Source organism: Salvia hispanica, chromosome 4 (genome assembly GCF_029641045.1).
Source record: "Salvia hispanica isolate PSC_SH4W2 chromosome 4, Shi_PSC_v1, whole genome shotgun sequence".
In the NCBI taxonomy this organism is placed as follows: domain Eukaryota; kingdom Viridiplantae; phylum Streptophyta; class Magnoliopsida; order Lamiales; family Lamiaceae; genus Salvia; species Salvia hispanica.
Genome location: NC_142695.1, coordinates 13352473 through 13379616, shown reverse-complemented (window position 1 = coordinate 13379616; position 27144 = coordinate 13352473). Strand labels below are relative to the sequence as shown.

The 27144-nt window shown below is 37.4% G+C and overlaps 1 protein-coding gene and 1 long non-coding RNA gene across 2 annotated transcripts; one reads left to right on the top strand and one right to left on the bottom strand.

Moving 5' to 3' along the window:
* Nucleotides 1-9044: 9044 nt before the first annotated feature.
* On the bottom strand, nucleotides 9045-10022 carry LOC148927277 (uncharacterized). The gene is made up of 2 exons (XR_016137572.1): nucleotides 9805-10022; nucleotides 9045-9309 (listed from the first exon to the last, which is right to left on the bottom strand). It is a non-coding gene; the product is annotated as an uncharacterized LOC148927277 (long non-coding RNA).
* A 7122-nt stretch (nucleotides 10023-17144) lies between these two features.
* On the top strand, nucleotides 17145-17783 carry LOC148927276 (uncharacterized). Its single transcript, XM_089056545.1, has one exon. It carries the CDS (start codon nucleotides 17145-17147, stop codon nucleotides 17781-17783), a length of 639 nt encoding a protein of 212 aa, XP_088912671.1.
* The last annotated feature ends 9361 nt before the right edge of the window (nucleotides 17784-27144 follow it).

Sequence of the window (27144 nt, the reverse complement as noted above, 5' to 3'; positions counted from 1 at the left end):
AAAGTAGAGAGAATAAAGTAAGAAAGATGAAAAAGTTACTGTATATGGAAATGATCAACTATGAGAGAATTTCCCGAAATGGAAAAATGACTCAACTATGAAGGAACGGAGGGAGTACAACTTATATCATTAACATTAACACTTATACCATTATAATAATATGGACCACACTCTCCACTAACAGTATTTCCACTACCATTTCTCTTTCTCTCTCTTACTTTTCTCCTTATTTATTAAAACTCATGCCTAACCCAAAGTTTATACTCTTTGAGGACGGAGGGAGTATTAAATTGCATTTATTGAAATTACACTCACTCTAGCTACCATGACTAATCGACTAGAAGACTCGACGTAGTTTCCTTGAATAAAATTTAATAAATTGTTTTTGCCTTTTTATTGTTTTTTAAAGAATTTGATGTTTGTTGATCGTAATTTGGATACAGTTGGTTACTTCATTAATTCATAATGTGTACAATATTTAATTTTCTACTATTAAAAAATGTTTGATACGATCAAAATCTGGTTTTAGTTATTATGGCCACGATGATGGTAGTCATCTTGGAACCATCGTGGTTGAAGATAGACGCTAATAGTGGTGGACAATATTCACACAATGTACTATAGTATTGATCCGTTCGTCCAAGCTAAAGTGATTGACTTATTTTCAACTCGTATTTTAAAAAATAATACTCCCTCCGTTCCACAGTAACAGAGACGTTTCGTTTTGAGCACTCATTTTAAAAAAATAATAATAAATAGTTAAAGTGGAGAAAGAGTAAAGTAAGAGAGAGAATATTATAAATAAGACTCTTCACTACATTATTCTCTTTCTTACTTTACTCTCTCTCCACTTTAACTATTTATTATCATTTTTCCAAAACGAGAGCTCAAAACGAAACGCCTCTATTACTGTAGAACGGATGGAGTAAAAAATAGTTAGAGTGGAGAGAGTAAGATACAGAATAACGTAGATGCGACTCTATCTGAATCAAACACTCATGCATTACACTTCAAACTACAACTACTATACGCTTTGAGTTCAAACTACAACTACTCTATGTTCTTAAGTCAAATAGCAATACAGTGTTAAAATCTAGGTTGTGTGATCTAATGTATATCGATGTGCTCTAGTCTCAAGTTGTTGTCTCTCCCATTTCAATCGAAGGTCATACAAATTTCTTTTCTTAGTGACATAAATTTTCAAATTTGAATTATGTTCCACTAACATTTGAACTAACTCGATAACGATTTTTAGGAAAACTTTAACGGGTTTATAATTGTCCATACATGTAATAAAATAAAAATAATAATTAATTTGTATCATTTAATTCCACCACAAAATGTACCCCTGATTAAATGGATGAGATGATCTTGACTCAAGTTGTTCACCTCCATGCATTAACGGAACCAGCTAAGGCCAAGCCCCCGCTGGAGCGGGGGCTTAGCCGGTGCTATCCGCCAATTTACAAAGGGGAGTAGTTGAGGCAATGGGAGAATGGGGTGGTGGAAGAATGGGGGAGAGAGGAATTGGGGCACGAGAGAGAGTGTTAGGAGGGAGGAGGCAGAATTGGAAACCGTAAAAATGGATTGGATCATGGGGATTCATTTATTAGGAATTTAATAATACTATTCAATATTATACACATTTACACTATTTCTTAATGTATATATTAATCTTTTATTACTATTTCTTGAGATTTCAAGAGAAAAAATATTTTTAATTACTTAAAATTTTACTTTTTAATATAAATTTCTTGTACTATAGTAATTTATTAGTATTAAGTTTATATATAAATAGTACTTTAATAATACTTTATTTATTCACGATTTTTAGTCTCATTTTGACCCATCGTGAGTTTTAAAAAATGTGAAAGATAGTGAAAAAAGTTATTGAAATATAGATCACAGTTTTTATATTATAGGAGAACATGAGTGTAGGAATTTAATAGAGTGTGAGGTCCACTACCTAAAGTGAAATAAAATAAAATAAATGAGACCTTAAATTGTGTATATCCTTATAATTCATACGTATTTATGTTCATATAAAAATGAACTAATATCTACTTCGAATATAATCTTGTATGTGTCGGGATAAAGACTAACTTCTTCCGCATATAACAAGAACGTTTTGCTATGCTTTTGTTAAATTTTAGCTCCGGCCTCCGGCTTCTTTAAATTTCTGGTCCGTCTCCATGGAGATAATATTTGTATAGCCGTCTAAGACTAAGGTGTAGATTTATGTCCAAGATTACCGAAAGTTATTTGATACGTTGTCACTGCTGGGATTTGGTGCCCCTTGCACAGACGGAAGACTTGTACAAAACAAATAAATCAGACGTAGGATCTATTTGACCGATTATGCGATTAATCAATTCACATGTTAAACAGATAATTGCATGCTAGAACGCAAATAATTCATGCTCAAAGAAAATAAATCCTAAAACATGAATTCTACGGTTTAGAGTTACCGATTTTAATTCTTCAAAGAATCGACGATTGCTCGCGCCTTCTCCACATGATGATCTTCAATACTAGACCACGGATCTTCTCTCTGGTTCCCGAACTGTATCTCAATATCAGGGTGGACTGATCTTATCAAAATACTAGGACTTGAATAAAGAAGACAGAAGAAATCCTTTTGGGAATAGGTGAAGAATTCGAAATCCTCCACAGCTGGAGAGTTCGAAATTTTCGAAAAATTAGAGAATGAAAATTGTGATCATTTTGTCTCCTTTAATCTCCTATTTATATTAAGTTCCATTTGGGCCCAGACAAGAAGGTTTTGGATATGGGCTCCCCCAATTAGCTTTTTACTAATTAAATTGAACCCACAATTTAATACAAGCTTATATTGGAATATTACGAGCAGCCACTACAGAAGTAATATTGAACTCTCCCCATCCAAATCCGAAATTACAAGTAATCCGGGTTTCCACTTTTATTATTTATTTCACGCGCTTAAGATATAAATGTCCATTAATTAATTAATGTCTGCTATGGACTTAATTAATTAATATCTTATTAATTCCAAGAGTGGACTTAGCGAGAAACACTTATTTATTATTCATAGAGTAATAAAACTCCAACTGGCCAGTTTTCCGAATAATAAAACCTTGTTCGAGCTCCTCTTGAGGACATTATCAAACGAGACTCACCTCGCGCACGTTTCAACATAATAGCAATCCTAGCACCGCTAGATATTAATCACCACTACCCAATATATCAGGATTATTGGGTTGCGAAAAACCCGCACCATTTGATAAGTCAAAGTAGTGCATAATCAATACCGTATGCTCAATGCTAACATATGTAGATTAAGAAATAGTATTTTATCAAGACCTAGTCTTTCAGTAGATAGCATAAAGACATGTCTTGCTGTTAGATCCGTTCAGTGCTATACCTCACCAATGTCATCTTATTTCAGTAAGGCTTAGAAATATGCGGACTGACATTGCAACCTTTCACGATAGGTAGCCAAAGCCTATCTAGGTTGTGAAATTCTTCTTTTTCTTTTGCAGAGCATTGCATAGATCTGACCGTGTTACCTTAAAGTGGACGACGCCCACAACCGGTCTACTAAGCAAAAGACTTAGACTTTGTTTACTTCTTATGCATTTAAATGTTTGTAAAACATCTTATAAATGCACAAGCAAACACAATGTAATAATAATAGTGATTCTATTCGTGCGAGACTGCTCGAATAATACTGAATCGGGTTAAAAGTGGATTGTAGAGTTTTACGTATACAAGCAAGATTCTATTCGCGCGAAACTTGCTTTTCAGTATACCAAACCAAACAATCTCCCACTTATACTCAAAACATGGTTTCGAGTATACCCACTGCCAAAAAACTCTCCCACTTATACTCAAAGTAGGTCTTTGTACTAGATATATCGAACTACCATTCATTTCACTAAGTGAAAGAAAAATCTACTTGGTTGTTCTCTGATAATATCTTTTTCACCATAATGTCTTTGCTGCGCACTTGATCTTTAATTAATTTTACCCCCATATGTGATTGCTTAGCTTAATAAACTCGTGTGTCCCTTGATTTAGCCTTCACTAGAGTAGTAAAAAAATAATACTCATAGGCATACTCAAACTTACGATTAAAGCTATTAGGAAGATATTCCTAAGATAAACACATATTCAGAGGATGACTTACTCGATCACTGATTAGTCATAAAACTAAAATAGTGTAACCCCAAGGACATTACATGAATGACTGGTAAACTAGAATATAGTTACTAGTCTTTCTCAAGCACTAGAGTATATTCATTGCCTCAATCAAAATCCTTTGTCATGGTTAATATGATATATACTTGCTATGCATAAGCACAACTAATATCAAACTTAGTACACATTATAGCATACATGAGACAACTATCTCCGAAACTAGTCTCATTATTCTTGATCTCACTAAGTGTCAAACGACACTCAACTAGAGACAAGATAATTCCATCTTGAAAGGTAAAACCTTTGCATGGAAATTCTATTGCTTAAATGTTCCAAGCAATGTGTAGATATAGGATTCCTAAGAGAATCTCAACATTCTTTCTAGCAATCGTAAAAGGACTTAGATGCTAAGAATGTAATCAGTTTCTCTTAAATCATTTATCTTAAACTGGGTAGACAACCAGTTTCCTACGCCAGATGTCAATCTTAGTTGTTTACAACTTTTGTAGATTTCATCATCGTAGAGTACCAATAATACCTTATGTAATGCACTCTCAACTTCCTTGTGCTTACAGCACTGCTATGGGCAAAAGTCAAATTCCAAATATTTGACAATTTTGATAAAACACATATACTCTGATTTAGATGCTTGCCTAAGACCACGAAGGTCTATATAAGCTTCCAATCATGCATTTCTTGCCCTTAATTACATATCCATTAGAATGTTCTAGTAGATGATTTCCTCAAGACTTCTTTTTATAGAAGACTGTCTTGACAATCATAATACATACATTCTAATTTATGTAAGTTCTAATAGACAATATGATCGAATAAATCCTGGCACAACGATAGCGAGAAGATAATTCTCTTTGGGCATAACCCATTGTCATTTTCTAGCCATTTGTGATCCACATTTACACTTGCAAAGATACTTGCTCCCACTGACTGACACAGCCTGTAGGTAGTATTGCAAGTCTTGTAAAACATGTTGTCTATCTTAGATTGTAATATGGAATCTATCACCTTTTCAAAGATGATTATCCAAATTAACCAATACTACATTGTAGTTAAAGGGATTATGTTCAAGTTAATCTAAGACTGAGTCTTACGACACTCTTAGACCCATGAACTTGTTGTGTTCCAGTGGAACGCTCCCACTACGATATGGTTCTTACAATTTTAGGTACTGAAGTTGATTTTATTAGTGCAAAAGTTTCTAATGGTATGGCTTCTTGGTAATGTGGAAAATCTGATATCTCTCTCTTTATTTTGAGAGTTATCACGTTGTTAGGCTTGTAGTTCATCTCTTGATCTTCATACAAGAATTATATCTTTGAAGAATACAGAACTTATATCTTTACATCATTTGGGACAACCTTAAACATGCCTCAGTACTCAACTCCAATTTCTTGGACACTTTTCCAACACGTGTTGGAACAACATTACACCTTGAGATGTGCTAGACCAGAGACGCTCTAGTCCACAACTCGTGTTTTGTAGAAGGTACTGATGTTGGTAGATTCTTTAATGTTTATCCCATCAATGATAAGATTTTAATGAGTACAACTCATCACTTAATCAAACTTGCCTTAGAAAGACTTAGATTCCTTCTTACATTACTATCCCATTCATTAGATGAATGCTTGGATTCGTTAATGGAGATTAGACTCCCACTACTGATCATAACCCTTTGCTCGTCTCCTTATGGTGTAAACCATTAAGACTTGCTAGTCTTTCTACGTTGCACTTCTATAAGTATTCTGAATCTCTTGAAAAATCAAATGGTTCTAACTCATAGTGCATTAAACAGACTTTCTCAACTGTCAAGCTATTTAACGAAATGTTAAAATCTTGATAGTCTAGATCAGTTCGAACAATTTCTAAGTATTTTCTTGGCCTTAAGGCTAAGAGCCATAAATACTTTATCATTCAATGATTAAGAAGTTGATGTGTTGCTGAATACTCAACCTTGTCGCACTTATATTATTTTAATACTATGATGCCTTAAGCATCAACCATAAAACAATAGTTGAGCATTAATAGCTCTCACTGCAACAAAAACCTAACTGGATCAAGATCTCTTGGTTAGAAGTTGCATTGTCATGTAAGTCATTGTCCTTCTATAAAATAGGTCAATCCAACTCACAAAGCATCTTTTCTCGCTTCAAACAAACTTCAATGACAATCCAGGCTCTCCCATTTCCATATCTAGTCTTTTGTTCAAATGAACTAGGACTTAAGAAAAATGTAGCCTTTATGAATTCGTCATCTATCATGTTACTTTCCTCTAATAGTAACACAACGACTATTATTCTGAAGATTTTCTACTTTTCAGTTAAACCTTCTTATAGTCATTTCTTGTTACTTTAGGCGATGACTTGTGTCAGAAACTATTTGAGTGATCAAAAGATCCTCAAAACATTCTGTCACTCTAAGATATTCCAATCGAATCATCCTGACAGATTTTATTGATATCCATCTTTCATCGTCATTAACAAAGACTTGTCGAGCCACTTAAAGGAAAATAGCTTGACCTTATTCCTCAAAGAGCTTGTCAAGTACATGCATAATGCATTCTCGAACATTCTTTGTGGAATTATGTCGAAGAAATGGAGGACATGAATCATTGAGTATAAACTCAAGGTTTTCAGCGATGAGAAACTTATCCATTTTCATTTCCGGTCTACATAATTTAGGCATTCGAGTTTTGTTTCTTTAAGGATCGCAGACAAATATTAAATGACATAATGAAGATTTGACAAATAAATTTATTATCACATACTCATGCTCAATACATAATCACAAATAACCACAAAACAATTATATATCTTACAACAGCAAAATTAATAAATTGTATCCTCCTTTGGAGGTTAATACGCATTAAAACTTTGACAACTTTACGGTCACAACACCGACGCATCAATATCTTCCTCCTTTGGAGGTCAACACGCCTAATGCTGCCTAAGCACGACCATCAGATTTAGCATTACAGAATTTTATTTCTACAACACACTCCCATAACAATGTTCATGTGCTGATAACAAAACCAAGCTATCTCATAAATTCTGATTGAACCCTGAAACTCGCAATTCCTTAGGATTATTGTCCCCACTTTGCAGGTGGCAATAATATTGGGAACCACTTTCTAGTTCATTCTATTTATTATGTGAGAAGTCCGCCCTTATGAACTTACTGTTTTCGTAGAATTATTGTCCCTACTTTGTAGGTGGCGATAATATTAGAAAATCAGCTTCACAAAATTTGGCAGTCCAACCGATGGAGACCGTATACAACGCACTTGTTGAAATCATCACTTAGATATTTTCTATGGTTTTTGCATAATTATCACATAAGCAGATAAAGCAGATAATCCACTTAAAATAGATAAACACCAAATAAACAGATAAATCTATTTAATGCATGGCATTTTAACACACATGATAATTATCGGCAATTATTTAATCTAGTCAAGGGAGAATCAATTAAATAATTAAGTTTTATATTGGATAACAATTATCCAAATTTATTTAGGATTTATCAAGATAGAGTTAACTATCTAAATCCATTTAGGATTATTCAAGATTTTATTTCGATAAAATCAAATCCTACGATTCAAGATAACGTTGATCTAGGATTATCATCATTTAAATCGTACTAGGATATTACTAGATAGAAACAATTCCATCATTATCCATAAGATAAAAATAAAATCCTATCAATAAAGATTTGTACAAATCTTAATTCTATTTAGAATAGACATCTAGAATATATTACACATTACTTAGGATTTCTTAGATAAATAAATTTATCTAAATCCAATTAAATAAGGATTTTCTTAGGATATAAATTCAAAAGATAAGGATAACTTGGATTAATATTTATTTTTAATCCATCTAGGATTTGTCTTAATAGAATTAAATCTATTCACATCCATAGGATAAAAATAAATTAATATTAATATTATTCCTATTCCATCTAGGATTTAATCTTGGAGTAAATCCATATAAATCCATAGAATTAGATAATATTATATTATCATTATTCAAATCTATCCAAGATTTATCTAGTAATAAATCCATATAAATCTATAAGATGAGAATAAAATATTATATTATCACTATCCAAATCCATCTAGAATTTATCTATGAATAAATTCATCTAAACTAATAGGATAAGAATAAAATAATATTATCATTATTTAAATCCAACTAGGATTTGTCAAGGGATGAATCCACATTAATCCATAGGATATAAATAAAATTAGATTGTCATTATCCAAATTTAACTAGGATTCATCTAGGATATAAATCCCTACAAATCTATAAAATAAGGATAAAATCTATAATTAATCCATGATTTAATACAACATCAAATCTTATATAATATATAAAATCCACAAGAGATATATTCAAATCTTATTTCCAAATTAATCTTGAATACTTTCCAAAATAATTGCAAGGGTTAGGAAACCCTAATCAAATTTGGAAAGCGAAGTCACGGAACGAGGCCAAGCGACATAGAACTCGAATCCGGGAAACTGCCCGCTAAGGACTCCCACTCGAATCACAGTCGTTGATGCTCGTCCTCCGTAGGCATCGCGCTGCTGTGCGGTCACCGCCGTCGAGCACAGCTGCTGCTGCCCGGAACTCCACGCACAGCGGCTGCTGCTGGACATCTCCGACGCTGCTGCGTCGATATCGCAGCTCCGGCGCTGCACTGCGAGATGCCGTCGCTGCTGTCGCAGCGTCGTCGCACCGTCGCTGCCCGTTTGCCGCTGCTGCTTTTCCGGCACTGCTGCTGTGACGTCGCCTTCGCAGCGGCTGCGACAATAGCTTCCTCCGAGCCCGGAAACTGCCTAAGAAGGGCTCCCGCTCGAAAAGCTGTCGGCGCCGGAAAAACTGTTGTCTCGCTGGCAGATCTTCGATGCTGCATCTCCGGCGCTGCTGTTGAGTCGTCGTCGCTGCTGTGACGTCGACTTCACCGCTGCCTTGCTGCTGCCCGTGGACTAGGACTTCCAGCTTGCTCCGACCCCGGCTGCTCACGAAGGGCGCTGTCTTTTGAGCCCGGGAACCGCCCACGAAGGGCTCCCACTCAGACCGCCATCGCTGCCGGCATCCCACTGGTTTGTTCTCTCTGTCGCACACAGCGATTTGAATCAAATCACGCACAAAAATGTACGAATTGATTCATGATTTATTAATCACCATGTAAACTTTGCATACATTAATAATAAATCATACATGTCATCATTACATATAAGTTCATACAAATTCACGCTAATTGGAAAAAAAAACCGATTGATTCTTGCGCATCCCAAAAAAAATATACGCAAATTGATAAAACCATCGCATATATAAAAGAAATATTGCATTCAAGCAATTCACGTAACATGAAACTAATCCACATAATCAGAGCCAAAAATTGGCTCTAATACCAATTGCTGGGGTTTGGTGCCCCTTGCACAGCAGAAGACTTGTACAAAACAAATAAATCAGACGTAGGATCTATTTGACCGATTATGCGATTAATCAATTCACATGTTAAACAGATAATTGCATGCTAGAACGCAAATAATTCATGCTCAAAGAAAATAAATCCTAAAGCATGAATTCTACGGTTTAGAGTTACCGATTTTAATTCTTCAAAGAATCGACGATTGCTCGCGCCTTCTCCACATGATGATCTTCAATACTAGACCACGGATCTTCTCTCTGGTTCCCGAACTGTATCTCAATATCAGGGTGGACTGATCTTATCAAAATACTAGGACTCGAATAAAGAAGACAGAAGAAATCCTTTTGGGAATAGGTGAAGAATTCGAAATCCTCCACAGCTGGAGAGTTCGAAATTTTCGAAAAATTAGAGAATGAAAATTGTGATCATTCTGTCTCATTTAATCTCCTATTTATATTAAGTTCCATTTGGGCCCAGACAAGAAGGTTTTGGATATGGGCTCCCCCAATTAGCTTTTTACTAATTAAATTGAACCCACAATTTAATACAAGCTTATATTGGAATATTACGAGCAGCCACTACAGAAGTAATATTGAACTCTCCCCATCCAAATCCGAAATTACAAGTAATCCGGGTTTCCACTTTTATTATTTATTTCCCGCGCTTAAGATATAAATGTCCATTAATTAATTAATGTCTGCTATGGACTTAATTAATTAATATCTTATTAATTCCAAGAGTGGACTTAGCGAGAAACACTTATTTATTATTCATAGAGTAATAAAACTCCAACTGGCCAGTTTTCCGAATAATAAAACCTTGTTCGAGCTCCTCTTGAGGACATTATCAAACGAGACTCACCTCGCGCACGTTTCAACATAATAGCAATCCTAGCACCGCTAGATATTAATCACCACTACCCAATATATCAGGATTATTGGATTGCGAAAAACCCGCACCATTTGATAAGTCAAAGTAGTGCATAATCAATACCGTATGCTCAATGCTAACATATGTAGATTAAGAAATAGTATTTTATCAAAACCTAGTCTTTCAGTAGATAGCATAAAGACATGTCTTGCTGTTAGATCCGTTCAGTGCTATACCTCACCAATGTCATCTTATTTCAGTAAGGCTTAGAAATATGCGGACTGACATTGCAACCTTTCACGATAGGTAGCCAAAGCCTATCTAGGTTGTGAAATTCTTCTTTTTCTTTTGCAAAGCATTGCATAGATCTGACCGTGTTACCTTAAAGTGGACGACGCCCACAACCGGTCTACTAAGCAAAAGACTTAGACTTTGTTTACTTCTTATGCATTTAAATGTTTGTAAAACATCTTATAAATGCACAAGCAAACACAATGTAATAATAATAGTGATTCTATTCGTGCGAGAGTGCTCGAATAATACTGAATCGGGTTAAAAGTGGATTGTAGAGTTTTACGTATACAAGCAAGATTCTATTCGCGCAAAACTTGCTCGAAACATGCTTTTCAGTATACCAAACCTAACAGTCACGCCATCTAAGATTGGCAAATATAAAATAAATTAATTACAAAAGAATGAATTATTAATTGAAGTTTCATGTCAAACTCATAGTGGTGTAACCGTGAGTCAAGATGATGGACCCACTGTGAGCTTTGAATATGATCCAATGGAATTTATATCTAAATTTATAGTAATCAATAATGTCATCGTGAGCTTAAGAACCCTCAGGCAAAAAAATATTTCACGACGTAATAATGATTTGTTAAACCTTTTTTAAGTCTAAAAAATACAAACACAATATCCTAAGATGAATTTAGCCTCTTTACAATGTTCTCTTTCAATATATTATTTTTTTAAACCATTGTTAAAGTTTTGAAGTGTTCATTTTTTGTATAATTTGTTAAGAAAGTTTATGTCTGTATGATACCTTAATGTGTGCATTTAATTAGGTTAGTTGAAGTCTATATAATGTCTATATGTGCACATATAATGAAGCTGGTTGAAATTTTTTAAAAACCATTGTCAAAATTGAATGCAATTTTTTAGGATCCATTTTTTATTTTTAATATATTTTATAAGAATACCAAAAATGATATTAAAAACAAAAAAAAGTTTATCGATAAAAAAAGAGTGGTAATTTATAATTAGGTTATTGGGCTCAAATATAACGGAACTTTCAACAAGTTGGTTTTTTTTCCTATGAACTTTCAATTTTACAAATAATATCACAAACTTTTATCCTAGTTTGTTATTTTTCACCGGCGAAAAAATTCCAACAAATAATATCATGTTACAATTTTTTTTTCGTAATTTCTTGACAACAACTTTGAAAGCTTCAAGTTCTTCAATCTTTGATGATAGTTTTTCTCGAAGCACACCCTCCAAAATTGTTTTTCAATCCTTTAATACAACAGGAATTTTTTAGCTAGTGGGAAATAACGAAGTCATGTAAAAGTTTGTGATATTATTTGTCGAACTAAAAGTTAGAGGAAAAGAACCAACTTTTTTAAAGTTGCGTGATATTAGAGACCAATATCCCTTTGTAACTTTGAATTAAAATAAAATAGTAGTATGTAAAGGCGGATATAACTAAAGAAATTGTACTTTAATGAAACGGTACAAAAATATTTATAGACTAGTATTATTTTAAATCATGGTGCATACGAAGGAAAAATAATATTTTTAAGAATAATGCTAATATTTTATTATATTCAAGAAATTTAATGATTATTGCTGTAAGACCTAACCTCACGTTAGTTGACATGTCCATTTAAATAGTAAGAGAATTCAAAATGAAATAAACAATTTACTAGAAAGTGGGGAGGTGCAGTGTAGACTTGATTTAGCCTTCTATTAATATAATTAGTACTATTGGTTGTATTGTGAAGATCGTCATAAAGACTGAGTGGGAAATCTTTAAAAGCTTTTACCTTTTGAATTATATATGCTGTCCAATTTTAATGCTTATCCACCCAATTTTTGTTATCATTTTTGTTATCATAGCTAGGATGTCAATTCAACTCAAAACTGTGGTCAGTCAATAACCTAGTAATATGAACGGATTAGAGCTGTAATTTTATTACCCGAATACAAAATGGGCTAAACGGGTTGGCCCGAATGTGTTGGCGGGTTAAATGGATTGGCCCGAACGGGTTGCGAGTCGGCCCGATGAGTTGTGAGTTTTAATTATAAAATACTCCCTCCGTCCACAAACAATAGATCTATTGTTGTTCGGCACGAGTTTTAACGTAGAATAGGTAAAGTAAGAGAGATGAGGAGAAAAAGTAGGTAAAGTAAGAGAGATAGGGAGAAAAAGTGAGTAAAGTATGAGAGAGGGAAGAAAAAGTGGGAAAAGTATAAGAGATAAACTTTCCATTTTTAGAAATTGATCTATTTTTTGTGGACGTCCCAAAATGGAAAAAGTGATCTATTTTTTATGGACGGAGGGAGTATTAAGTTTTAGGGGTTTTTTATATTTTTGAATCTTCAATCTTCATTCTGCACAATCATTAGTCTTATTCAATCTTCATTCTACACTTTTCCACTCGATCACACAATATCAGCTTTCAAGTTCCATCTCAACTCATTATTGCACCGTCCCATCATCTGCCACTAGTGTTTTACCACCACCAAAGTCAATCAAGACAATATTAATAACTAACCCATCAAAATCTTAATATAATTATCATTTTAATAATGATTCATGTAAGATATGATTTTTAATTTTCATAACGAAATTGTAGTTGATCGAGATGAAAGGCTTCTTTTCAAGTATTATTGAAGAAAACTATGAAAATTTGAAGATTTTATATGATTCTAAACTAAAAAGAAAAAAGTATCTAAAATTTAGAATCATTTTATAGAAGAAAATTTTGATACAAGAGATTATTTTCGAAAGCTTTTAGGCCCGAATATCCCGATGGGTTAGCCCAAAACCCGACGGGTTAGGATTAGGGTTGAAAATTTATGACCCGAAAAATTCATAACCCGAATGGCCCGCACACAAATAGCCCGGCGACCCGAGTGGGCTAACCCGAACGGGTTACCCCAATTGACATCCCTAATCATAGTGATACAGATATACTTAATCTGTACTATTAAAAATGAAATATTAGATTGTTCCATTAAAAATGAAATATTTTCTAAAATAAAAATAATATCATCTCTACTTTTTCCTCTCTTTTACTTTACTCTCTCTTTATTACCTCAGAAAACAACATTATATAAAATTATGTGCCGAAAAACCAAATAGTTCATATTTATTTGGACGGAGGAAATATAAACTATGTAGGTCTTAATAACATTAAAAGTGTTTATTGTTTCACATGAATAGACCAACTTATGGCACACGAATTTGAATAGAAATAGATAAAAATGAGTTTTCTGTACAACCTCAATTAAATCGTATTTATGAATGAACCCTTATTGTATAGGTCTTGGACCTAAATAAACATATCAAAATTGTTTATATAAATGTCCATATTTGTAACATCCCGAATTTCCGAACCCTAATTTTAGAGCCCTAGAACTAATTATTGGTGACGTGGAAGATGTGAATTATTTGATGAGTGAATTTATTGCATGAGTTTATTTGACCGAGAAGTTTGAAAAGTCAAACTTATTGATTTAATGATGTGGCATGTGATATGTTAATTTATGAGATTATGTGGCAAATTATTTGTTTAAGGGTGAGTGAGAATATTAGAGAAAATTTCCATAAATACTTGCCACCCAATTCTTGTAATTTTCGAGCCCTAGACCCCCTTTGAAGAGAAATTCTATTTTTCCGGATTTAATTTAACTATTGGGATATGTATCCAAATTAAATCCAAGACCCAATTATTTTCCTTTTGAAGAAGAGAAAAATCGAGCCCCTTTGTTTATTGGTGATTTTCGAAAATCACCTATTGTGGGAAGGAAGGAATTATTTTATTTTAGTTAATCCCTTATTTGATTTCCTTCCATACCTAGAATTTAAATATTCTAACAAATCTTTTCATACTTCAAGAGATCTTGCCTTAACTTATTCTAGACAATATTTAAAAATCCATGCCTTATTTAAAAGGCATAGGGACGCCACTTTTGACTCCAAGGATGGGAGAATCCTTATTTTTATTTTGCTTCGTGATATTTTATTCTACTCCGTGAAATATACCAAAAACAAAACCATAGCTAATTAGAAGGCCTAATTTTTGAAAATTCCATGTTTATGCCTTAGAACTTATTTTTGTTAATTCTTCTTCCCTACTCCATAATATTTATTTATTTAATTGTGGAGAATAAAATCTTACCAAATATTCTATTCTAATTACCTAAAGATCTTGTTGAGCACTATAAATAAGAGAAGACCCCAACCCTAGACCCCAAATTTTCGTCCCCTTCACCCCCCCCACTCTCTCAAATTTTCTTCTTCTACTCTCCAATATTTTGCTATCTTTTGGAGAAGAATTGAAGTTTAATCCAAGAACTTTGAAGAACCAAGGCTAATACTTGTTTTCTACCGATCGTTTTTCTCTAAAAAGGTACTTTGTTTAATTATAAGTTTTTCTTCATCTTCTTCTTCTTTCTAACCGATTAATCAGTCTTCTTGAACCCTCATGCATCTTGGTTGAGCGAAAGATGGGTAAAAGCGATGTGGGAATATGTTCATGTGTGTGTGTGGTGTGTGTGTGTGTGTCGTGTATGTGTGTGTTGTTGTGTTGTGTAGTGTGTGTTTGATGGCTAAATAATCTTGTGTGATACACATGATCTTGATTGATTAGTAATGATAAGATAAATCAATGGGAAAAGGGAAAAAGAATTGAGACATGCATGAGTAAGAGTAGTATTGAACCTAATTTGTGATATGTGCCTATGTGATTAAAAGGTGAAACTTTGGTTGCGAAGCCGGATAACGGAAAAGCGAAACTACTTGAAAACTAAGCAGTCGAGGTGGGCTTTACTCTTAAAACTCTCTTTTATTTTGTCAAAAGTATGAATTGGTGTTATAAGGGTGGTTTAACTGTTATGCCATGTCTATGTTTGTTTTTAATGTGATATTGGATATGCTTATACGAATTCGGGTCTGAGTATGGGCCGCAAGCCCTACCAGGCTGTGTACACGAGGGGATCGGGAGCCGTCCTTGCTAGTCGGCCGGTCTCGTGGGCGAAAAGTGTGGCCACACTTTCGTCGCACCATGGAATGATTGTGATTGTTATTTTGAGGAAAATGGGGAGTTATTTTGACTGGCCAGTCTATGGAAAATATATTTTGTGATACTCGTGATATATCTCTTATAATTGCTTAAAACTTGAGTTCACTTGGTAAGGGTGGCATAACTTATAAAATGTTTTGGCAACGAGCTCACTGAGTATTTCAAAATACTCAGCCCTGCATGTGTTTTCCTTATGTGCAGGTTGAATGATGACGAGCGGTGGCGGGTGTTGAGCAGATTAATTAATTAATATGGATATGTTGAACTTCGAGCGTAGTTGTATCTTCATACATAGCTATACTTTCTCTTGGTCGCTTTCCGCTGAATTTTGATACACTTTAGAATTTCTTTTGGAATATTTGCATCTTGCCTTCGGTTTGAGGCCTTAGCCTTTTTCTTGTGACTTTGTCTTGGATATTATGTCGTACTCTTAAGATATTTTGATCGTCATTTATGACATCTTTCTTCCTTTAAACTTCTAGGTTAAGTTGTTGCATTAAATAATCTGATATTTCTTCCAATTCTTTTGGTCAGTACTCTTTAAATGAAACCCTAGCCTATGTTTACTTCTCTAGAGTCGGTTTTGGGTAGCAGCCACCGCATTTATTGTACCCTAGGAGGGCGGGCTGTTACAGTTGGTATCAGAGCCTCAGTTCTTTCCGCTCTGGATCCAAGAGTCTTTTCAAACTTTAGGTAGTCCATGTAATCTTTTGTGTAAATGAACTAAATGTGGAAGGCTCAACACCGCAACTCGTCTCGTTCAACCATAAAGAAAGAGGTACTAGATATTTTGTGACTTGTGCTTGAAACTTGATGCTTTTGGAAATATTGTGAATGAGAAGCGACGCTTCCTGAACGATGATTTGTCAAATGAATATGAGAACTTGTGAAAAGCATGCCTTATGTGCTAGAAGTATTATGAATGCGAAGCGATGCTTCTTGAATGATGATTTGTTGAATGTTACATGAGAACTTGTGAAAATTTGTGAAATGCGAATGTGATCACGTGAGACTATGTTGAAATATTGTTATGCTTAGACTTGGACTTTTGGACCTAGCATGCTTTAGCTACGATCACAGCGCTTGTACCAGCAATAGAAACGTGGAAGGACTAGTATAAGGCCATTAGAGTATGTGGAGATTAGACGAAACGCGAATGGAAAACGCGCAATTAGTTATCTTAAGAACAGGAACCTTGGACGCGACGTTACCCTTGTACCACCATCTTTTGACTTTATACACTTTCACAGCACCATTTGAGATCACGCACTTTCTATTTTTTTTCCATCTTTGTGACGGTGCTGACTTGTTCCTTTCCCCTTTTTGTAGATGGTTCAACCCTATCACGCCCTTATGCGTCGCCGTTACGCTAAGAATAGGAACTTTCTGGTGGAGCGCTATAGAGAGCTGGAATGGGACGGAAACCAGTTCCTCCTGAACTTCGTCACCGATTTCTATGATCATTGGTTGGACGCTTACGCGTACGGGACTAACCATCACGAGGGAATCATGCGACTTATCCATATAATGCCTTCCCCTTGGAGCGAGTGGACCGCTCAAGCCTCAGTATCCTACACCTGGTTTAGCCCACCCAAGTACACACCTCGAGGAGACTTCGTCGGCCTAATAGGAGTCTTACTTCCGGCCATGTCTGCCGCCGTTGACGGACCTCCACTCCATCCGCCAACGCAAAGGTACTCGCCAGGAGCAGCACGTCGGATGAAGTATCGCGATGATGAAGAGCCGCACGTCGCTCGCGTACCCCAAAGGAGGACGCTTAGGATGCGTGTTTCGGCCCCTCGAAGGATCATAAGAGAGGCCGAAGAGATGCTTACCTCGATTCCTTCGCCCCAAGGCAACGAGGAGAAAGACGAGGAGATGGGACCGTTCGAGAAAGGAGAGAGTTCGAACACGGAGAGTGTCGGAGAGTCGGAAGAACCCAAAGAGGACGAGGGCGGAGATGTCTAGTACTCGGATAGTGATTTTGTTTTTCCTTTCCCCATGTTTTGAATTCTAGAACTTCCATTTACGTTGTTACTTCTTTCCGCAATTATTCCGCTCCTTTTTCATTCATTGTACCAAGACCTTTTGGGATCACTTTTGAAATTTAATGGGGAATTCGCACCTTTCATTCTATTATATGGCAATGAAGCCGTCTTCACTCTTTTCTATCCTTATTGCATGAATATACTTGCTCGTTCTATTATCTTCCAAGTGTTTTCCACCTTATGGTGCAACCTTATTATGTTCTCTGTTTTCCTTACAACTGCTATTGTGTGGTCTTTCTTTAGACCCTGCTTGTGAATGAATTAAAAATTTCTTTTCTTCCTTTCAAAGTACCCCATCACTACCTTGAAATTTTAAAATAAGTGCGCTAACAATTCGAGTGTGATAAATCAGAATGCCGCCTAGACACAACGTGAGGAACGAGGAACCTACCTCCCAGGCTTCGGTAGAAGAAAGTGTGACGCAACCAAGACCGCCATCACCACCACCACCTCCACGAGTAGATAGGGAAGTCGCGAAGCTTTTTCTCGACCAAAAGCCTCCTACCTTCGACGGGATGGGTGAACCTGCAAAAGCTGAAACTTGGATACGTGCCTTAGAGCGCATCTTCAAGACCTTAGTGTGCAACGATGCGGAGAAGATGATCCGTGTGACGCATCAGCTGACCGGGTCCGCTGATTTTTGGTGGGACACTAAGTTAAAGACCATGCCCCAGGATAGCATAGACGAGATGACCTGGGAAGAATTCAAGACTGAGGTTTACGACAAGTACGTACCCAACAGCTACCGCAATGCAAAAGCCGCCGAGTTTCACAACCTCACCCAAGGACGCTGTCCGTAACCGAGTATGACCGTGCACTTTGTGACATGACCCGCTATGCGCCGGAACAGGCCGATACCGATGAGAAGCTAGCTGATAAGTTTCGTGAGGGCCTTAGGCACGAGATGAGGATGGCATTGGCAGTCCGCGGAACCCTTACGTACGCCGAGGCGCTAGCCCTCGCATTGGATGTAGAGGCAGCAATGCCAAAGGAGAAGAGCGCGGGAAACACCGCAATGACATTACCCCCGCCACGTCCTAACCACGATAAGAGGAGATGGGAGGAGAGTAGGATTCCCTATGACAACAAGCGATACCGCCCCACTCAGAACAGGCCGCCGTACGGAGGAGGACAGACTTCGTTCAATCCAAGGAGCGACCCCCGTGCCAGACCACCTCAGTGTAACGTTTGCGCCAGGTACCATTTCGGGGAGTGTAGAGGACCGAACCCGACTAGGTGCTTCAACTGTGGAGGGAACGGTCATTTCTCGAGGGAGTGCCCGAGCAAGAATATGGGAAACGGGTCGAGGCAGAACCATCAGGGTTTTCGTCAGCAGCCGAGGGCGCCACCTACGGGCTCGGGAGCAAACCGGGATCAACCACTGCGGCTGCAACAGCCTGTCCGCCCAAGACTTCCCGCCCCGGCTAGAGCGTATGCAATAAGTCAGAAGCGGCCCAAGATCGAGCAACGGAAGCCCGAGAGTGGAAATTTAGCAGGTATAGGCGAAATCCTTGATACCCCTATTGTTGTTTTGTTCGACACGGGCGCATCTCATTCGTTCATCTCTGAGTTATGTGTGCATACCTAAGCTTGCCTAATAGGAAGTCTGAACATAGGATGATGGTGACCTCACCAGTAGGAGGACTGGTAGAGATCTCTCGGTTTTACTTGAACGTAGAAATCGTACTAGGAGAACTTAAGTTAGTTGCTCATGACATGCGAGTTATGGCGATGAGAGACGTTGACGTAATCTTAGGAATGGATTGGTTAACTGCGAACTTTGCGATGATTAGTTGTAAGAAGCGACAGATAACCCTACAAGCCCCGGGTACGGAACCCGCCGTGTATCACAGAATCTCGATGAACCGACGAATCGCTGTAGTCTCTGCGTTACAAGCCACCGCCATGTTGAGGAAAGGACGCCCGGCCTACCTTGTCTATCTCCACAGAGAAGAGAATGAGGAAGCGAGGCTTGAAGAGGTAGCTGTTGTACGAGATTTTCCCGATGTTTTTCCCGAGGAGTTACCTGGACCGCCGCCAGATAGTCAGTTAGAATTTACGATCGATCTTGAACCTGGAGCCGCACCCATATCGAAGGCGCCGTACCGCATGGCACCTAAGGAGTTGGAGGAACTAAAGATACAGCTGCAAGAGCTCATGGATCTAGGTTTCATAAGGCCCAGTGTTTCGCCATGGGGCGCACCGGTGCTCTTTGTTAAGAAGAAAGACGGGTCAATGAGAATGTGTATCGACTATAGAGAGTTGAACAAATTGACCCTCAAGAACAAGTACCCTTTGCCGAGGATAGACGACCTATTCGATCAACTCCGAGGAGCTGGAGTGTTCTCTAAGATGGATTTGAAGTCCGGATACCACCAGCTGAAAGTGCGAAAGGAGGATATCCCCAAAATCGCATTCCGTACAAGATATGGTCACTATGAGTTCGTGGTGATGCCGTTCGGTCTGACAAACGCCCCATCCGTGTTTATGGATTTGATGAACCGAGTTTTCCACCCGTACCTAGATACGTTCGTCTTAGTATTCATAGATGATATCTTAGTCTACTCGAAGGACGAGAAGGAGCACGCGGAGCACCTACGAATCGCGCTGGAGACGTTGAGGACGGAAAAGCTGTACGCCAAATTCAGCAAGTGTGAATTTTGGCTGAAGGAAGTAAACTTTTTAGGACACATCGTGTCGGCAGAAGGAATCCGAGTGGACCCCGCCAAGGTTGAGGCGGTGCAACAATGGAAGTCGCCATCGACGCCGAACGAGATTCGGAGTTTCCTGGGTTTGGCAGGATACTACCGAAGGTTCATAGAAGGATTCTCTAAGATAGCGAAACCAATGACCCAGCAACTCAAGAAAGGAATCAAGGCGAACTGGACACCGGAGTGTGAAGCGAGCTTCCAACTTTTGAAGGAGAAATTGACTACCGCACCAGTGCTAGCTGTGCCAGAGCTTGGAGTGAACTACGTAGTTTACACCGACGCTTTGAAGGTCGGATTAGGATGCGTATTGATGCAGAACAACAAGGTGATCGCTTACGCGTCGCGACAGTTGAAACCGCACGAGTTGAACTACCCCACCCACGATTTAGAATTAGCCGCAGTAGTACATGCCCTAAAGATTTGGAGACACCATCTCTACGGAGTTAGATGTGAAATCTTTACGGACCATAAAAGTTTGAAGTACTTTTTCGAGCAGAAGGATCTGAACATGCGACAACGGAGATGGCTTGAGCTAGTGAAGGATTACGATTGTGGCATCAACTACCATCCTGGCAAGGCAAACGTAGTAGCAGATGCTTTAAGCCGTAGAGACCATTCGCAACTCGCCGTCTTTCTGAAAGCCGAGGAGAGCCTAGTGCGAGAGTTGAGTAAGTTGCAGATAGAAGTAGTTAGGACACCTGAAACCGTAGAGGGTCGAATCGCCGCGTTAGTAGTAGAACCCGATCTAAGGACGAGGATCGTTGCAGCAAAACGGCTAGATGAGAAATTGGAGGAGATTCGAGTCGAAGTAAGAACCGGTGAATCCGGAAAGTTTAGCGAGGCTTCCGACAACGCTCTCACCTTTGAAGGGAGACTATGCGTACCAAACGACGAGGGACTTAGGAACGAGATCATGAGCGAAGCTCACGAAACCCCATACACTGCTCACCCCGGGAGCACGAAGATGTACCAGGATCTGAAGAAGTCCTTTTGGTAGAACGACATGAAGAGAGATGTCGCAGCTTTTGTGGAGCGCTGCTTAGCCTGCCAACATGTAAAAGCCTTAGACCAACGACCGTACGGGAAACTACAACCGCTTGAGATACCCGAGTGGAAATGGGAGCACATCGCTATGGACTTCGTGACTGCATTACCAAAGACCCTCAAAGGGAACACCGCGATCTGGGTGATCATAGATCGACTTACCAAGAGTGCGCATTTCATACCAATCCCCGTAACCCATGGATCGGATAAGCTAGCTCGGATCTACGTTCAAGAGATCGTGCGATTACATGGAGTTCCAGTGACGATTACGTCTGATCGTGACCCGAAGTTTACCTCGAAATTTTGGATTAGTCTGCAACGCGAGCTTGGAACAAGCTTAAACTTTAGCACCGCTTTTCACCCACAGTCCGATGGACAATCCGAAAGAACGATACAAACTCTCGAGGTTATGCTAAGAGCCGTGGTGCTCGACCGAGGCGGAAGTTGGGAGACCGCACTCCCTTTGATCGAGTTCGCCTACAACAACAGCTTTCAAGCAACAATTGGCATGGCGCCATATGAAGCACTTTATGGGAAAAAGTGTAGATCTCCGCTCTACTGGGATGAAGTTGGCGAACGAAGAGCGCTTGGACTCGATGCAGTCGAAGAAATGGTCGAAATCATTCGACAAATTCGTGCGCGGATGAAGGAAGCCCAGGACAGACAGAAGTCGTACGCCGACGTCCAACGGACGGACTTACAGTTCCACGTTGGCGATAAAGTTTTCCTCAAGGTATCCCCGTCGAAAGGGATAGCGCGTTTTGGAGTCAAGGGCAAACTGAAACCACGTTTTATCGGGCCGTACGAAATTCTAGAAGGAGTAGGACCCGTAGCTTATCGTTTAGCGCTGCCGCCCAGCCTTGGGAACGTGCACAACGTTTTTCATGTGTTGCAGTTGTGAAAATACGTGTTCGATCCGAAGCATGTGATTCGTTACGAGGATATTGCCGTAAACCCGGATCTGAGCTACGAGGAGCAACCCCAGATGATCTTGGATCGAAAAGTCCAAACCTTGAGGAATAAAACCACTGCCTTCGTAAAGATTCAATGGAGAAACCACGGGCCCGAGGAAGCCACGTGGGTGCGTGAGGATGAGATGATAAATCTATACCCGGAACTCTTTCCATAAAGGTACCAAATTTCGGGACGAAATTTCTTTTAAGTGTGGTAGGATGTAACATCCCAAATTTCCGAACCCTAATTTTAGAGCCCTAGAATTAATTATTGGTGACGTGGAAGATGTGAATTATTTGATGAGTGAATTTATTGCATGAGTTTATTTGACCGGGAAGTTTGAAAAGTCAAACTTATTGATTTAATGATGTGGCATGTGATATATTAATTTATGAGATTATGTGGCAAATTATTTGTTTAAGGGTGAGTGAGAATATTAGAGAAAATTTCCATAAATACTTGCCACCTAATTCTTGTAATTTTCGAGCCCTAGACCCCCTTTGAAGAGAAATTCTATTTTTCCGGATTTAATTTAACTCTTGGGATATGTATCCAAATTAAATCCGAGACCCAATTATTTTCCTTTTGAAGAAGAGAAAAATCGATCCCCTTTGTTTATTGGTGATTTTCGAAAATCACCTATTGTGGGAAGGAAGGAATTATTTTATTTTAGTTAATCCCTTATTTGATTTCCTTCCATACCTAGAATTTAAATATTCTACCAAATCTTTCCATACTTCAAGAGATCTTGCCTTAACTTATTCTAGACAATATTTAAAAATCCATGCCTTATTTAAAAGGCATAGGGACGCCACTTTTGACTCCAAGGATGGGAGAATCCTTATTTTTATTTTGCTCCGTGATATTTTATTCTACTCCGTAAAATATACCAAAAACAAAACCATAGCTAATTAGAAGGCGTAATTTTCGAAATTTCCATGTTTATGCCTTAGAACTTATTTTTGTTAATTCTTCTTCTCTACTCCATTATATTTATTTATTTAATTGTGGAGAATAAAATCTTACCAAATATTCTATTCTAATTACCTAAAGATCTTGTTGAGCACTATAAATAAGAGAAGACCCCCCACTCTCTCAAATTTTCTTCTTCTACTCTCCAATATTTTGCTATCTTTTGGAGAAGAATTGAAGTTTAATCCAAGAACTTTGAAGAACCAAGGCTAATACTTGTTTTCTACCGATCGTTTTTCTCTAAAAAGGTACTTTGTTTAATTATAAGTTTTTCTTCATCTTCTTCTTCTTTCTAACCGATTAATCGGTCTTCTTGAACCCTCATGCATCTTGGTTGAGCGAAAGAGGGGTAAAAGGGATGTGGGAATATGTTCATGTGTGTGTGTGGTGTGTGTGTGTGTGTCGTGTATGTGTGTGTTGTTGTGTTGTGTAGTGTGTGTTTGATGGCTAAATAATCTTGTGTGATACACATGATCTTGATTGATTAGTAATGATAAGATAAATCAATGGGAAAAGGGAAAAAGAATTGAGACATGCATGAGTAAGAGTAGTATTGAACCTAATTTGTGATATGTGCCTATGTGATTAAAAGGTGAAACTTTGGTTGCGAAGCCGGATAACGAAAAAGCGAAACTACTTGAAAACTAAGCAGTCGAGGTGGGCTTTACTCTTAAAACTCTATTTTATTTTGTCAAAAGTATGAATTGGTGTTATAAGGGTGGTTTAACTGTTATGCCATGCCTATGTTTGTTTTTAATGTGATATTGGATATGCTTATACGAATTCGGGTCTGAGTATGGGCCGCAAGCCCTACCAGGCTGTGTACACAAGGGGATCGGGAGCCGTCCTTGCTAGTCGGCCAGTCTCGTGGGCGAAAAGTGTGGCCGCACTTTAGTCGCACCATGGAATGATTGTGATTGTTATTTTGAGGAAAATGGGGAGTTATTTTGACTGGCCAGTCTATGGAAAATATATTTTGTGATACTCGTGATATATCTCTTATAACTGCTTAAAACTCGAGTTCACTTGGTAAGGGTGGCATAACTTATAAAATGTTTTGGCAACGAGCTCACTGAGTATTTCAAAATACTCAGCCCTGCATGTGTTTTCCTTATGTGTAGGTTGAATGATGACGAGCGGTGGCGGGTGTTGAGCAGATTAATTAATTAATATGGATATGTTGAACTTCGAGCGTAGTTGTGTCTTCATACATAGCTATACTTTCTCTTGGTCGCTTTCCGCTGAATTTTGATACACTTTAGAATTTCTTTTGGAATATTTGCATCTTGCCTTCGGTTTGAGGCCTTAGCCTTTTTCTTGTGACTTTGTCTTGGATATTATGTCGTACTCTTAAGATATTTTGATCGTCATTTATGACATCTTTCTTCCTTTAAACTTCTAGGTTAAGTTGTTGCATTAAATAATCTGATATTTCTTCCAATTCTTTTGGTCAGTACTCTTTAAATGAAACCCTAGCCTATGTTTACTTCTCTAGAGTCGGTTTTGGGTAGCAGCCGCCACATTTATTGTACCTTAGGAGGGTGGGCTGTTACAATATTATTCTCAATTAAAAATATACTCAATGATGATCAATAAAGTCAAAGAATTATATGACTAAAGTATACAAAGTCTGCATGCATCTTCTCCATTGCTTTTTGTGAGTAATAAATATATGTGGCAATTAAAATTAGTGTATATATATACATAAATAAATGAATAAGCTTAAGTGGGTGAAGAAGTGGATGATGGATAACTAATTATGATTGGGTGTACATGTTGTATGTGTACCTAATTTAACGGTAACTCCATTAAATATATGTATGTATATTATGGATTACATATTATTAGTTAGCCAAATATTAATTCAGTCATTTGTATTTTAATCACCACTTTTTCTTCGAAATCTAAAATTTGTCTCCATTTCGTTTTAAGGAAAAAAGCTTTAAAGTTAAATATTCATTTAGGGAAGGCTTGGTTTGGCAAATTAGGTTACTTTTATATATGGATCAAAACTAACGATAAATTGTTTATCGTAATGTTTATTGGAATCATTGTTTGGTTTTTATGTATCAGGTGTTCAGTCTAACAGTATTCATTTAATTCTTACACTTTTTTTTTTTTCTCTCATGCCTTACCTTTTTAAAGAAATTTTCAAGAGCATCCTTCACAATCCTATAACGATCTACATATGCCCCTTTTGAACTGAAGTGATCTCGATTTCACCTTGAAGCTATAGGCTCATATCATGAATTTTACCCTTTTTGCGTCGTTCACGTTGCAGTCAATTTCTTTACTACAGTAAGTTTTTGTCCTTCAGGCCTTTGACAGTGTGATCAATTGGATAAATAGTCTTGTCTCTTTGTGTTTTGAAACAAAAATTCTTTGATTGCTGAAAATAAATATAGATCGCCTATTGTTTAATACTTCATTTCATATACTTAACTCTTTCGTAAAGGCATAATACAAATAGCATACCCATTATGGTATGCCGTAAGTTAATATGTCATTCCAAAGTATTCAACACTCACTTGTTTTAATTGTTTTGTGGAATGCTATTAAATCTTGCTTAGTACCATATCTGATTCAAGACGCTATTAAATCTTCTCATTCGTAACTGGAAGCAATCGAATAAACTTTTTAAATATGTTGTTCTCGACATTACTCTACTTAAGAGAGCTTGCACTACACAAAAGAGGCACTAGAAGCACTATTAGAATTAGGGTTTTTGGCTTTTTAAACCAAAACCTTTCCCCGAATTCCGGTTTTTCCCATGAACTATGAGATTTGTTTTTAAAACCACGAACTTTCATTTTGTTAGGATTTTCCCCCGGCGGGGCAACGACGAAACCCGGGTTGTCTACATGTCAATTTTAATCCTATTTGTCACTAAATTGATTACTTGGATGCTATTTGGCACAATAATACATACAGTCACAATTATTACATAACAAATGACAACTTTTGAATAATCAAAACACAACTTCAACATTTTGAATCATGCTATTCGGGTTGGAAATGTGCTATTCGGGTCGGGTTGGGAAAATCCTAACGAAATGAAAGTTCGTGGTTTTAAAAACAAATCTTATAGTTCATGGGAAAAACCGGAATTCGGGAAAAGGTTTTGGTTTAAAAAGCCAAAAACCCTTAGAATTATAGCCTTTAGTTTGCATTGTGCCAGGTCTATTGATTGGAGATGGGTGTGTAGTGGGCTGATCAGAGCACATACATCAGCCATTCCATTAGATTTAAACATTCTAAATAAGCTTTTGAGATTGAGATTCCCATTGGATGCTTTAGAACTTACAAAGTACCAAACATCAAATTCCGAAACATGCACAATTGATGCGCTATTTTTTAGCACTACAACTACTTGCAAGTATACAAGACAGATATAGTATAGCTACGATAAGCACATGGATATTGAACACCAGGAATTCTATCATGGATTATCTACCGAATACTAGGCTTCTTTGACTATTTTAAAACACGGTTGGGATTTTGATTAAACTAAGAAAATAGTAAATAAAACAATTAAAGAAATCAATTAAAACAGTTGCACATTGAATACTTGAGGAAAATAGATGAGAACAAGGAATTCAA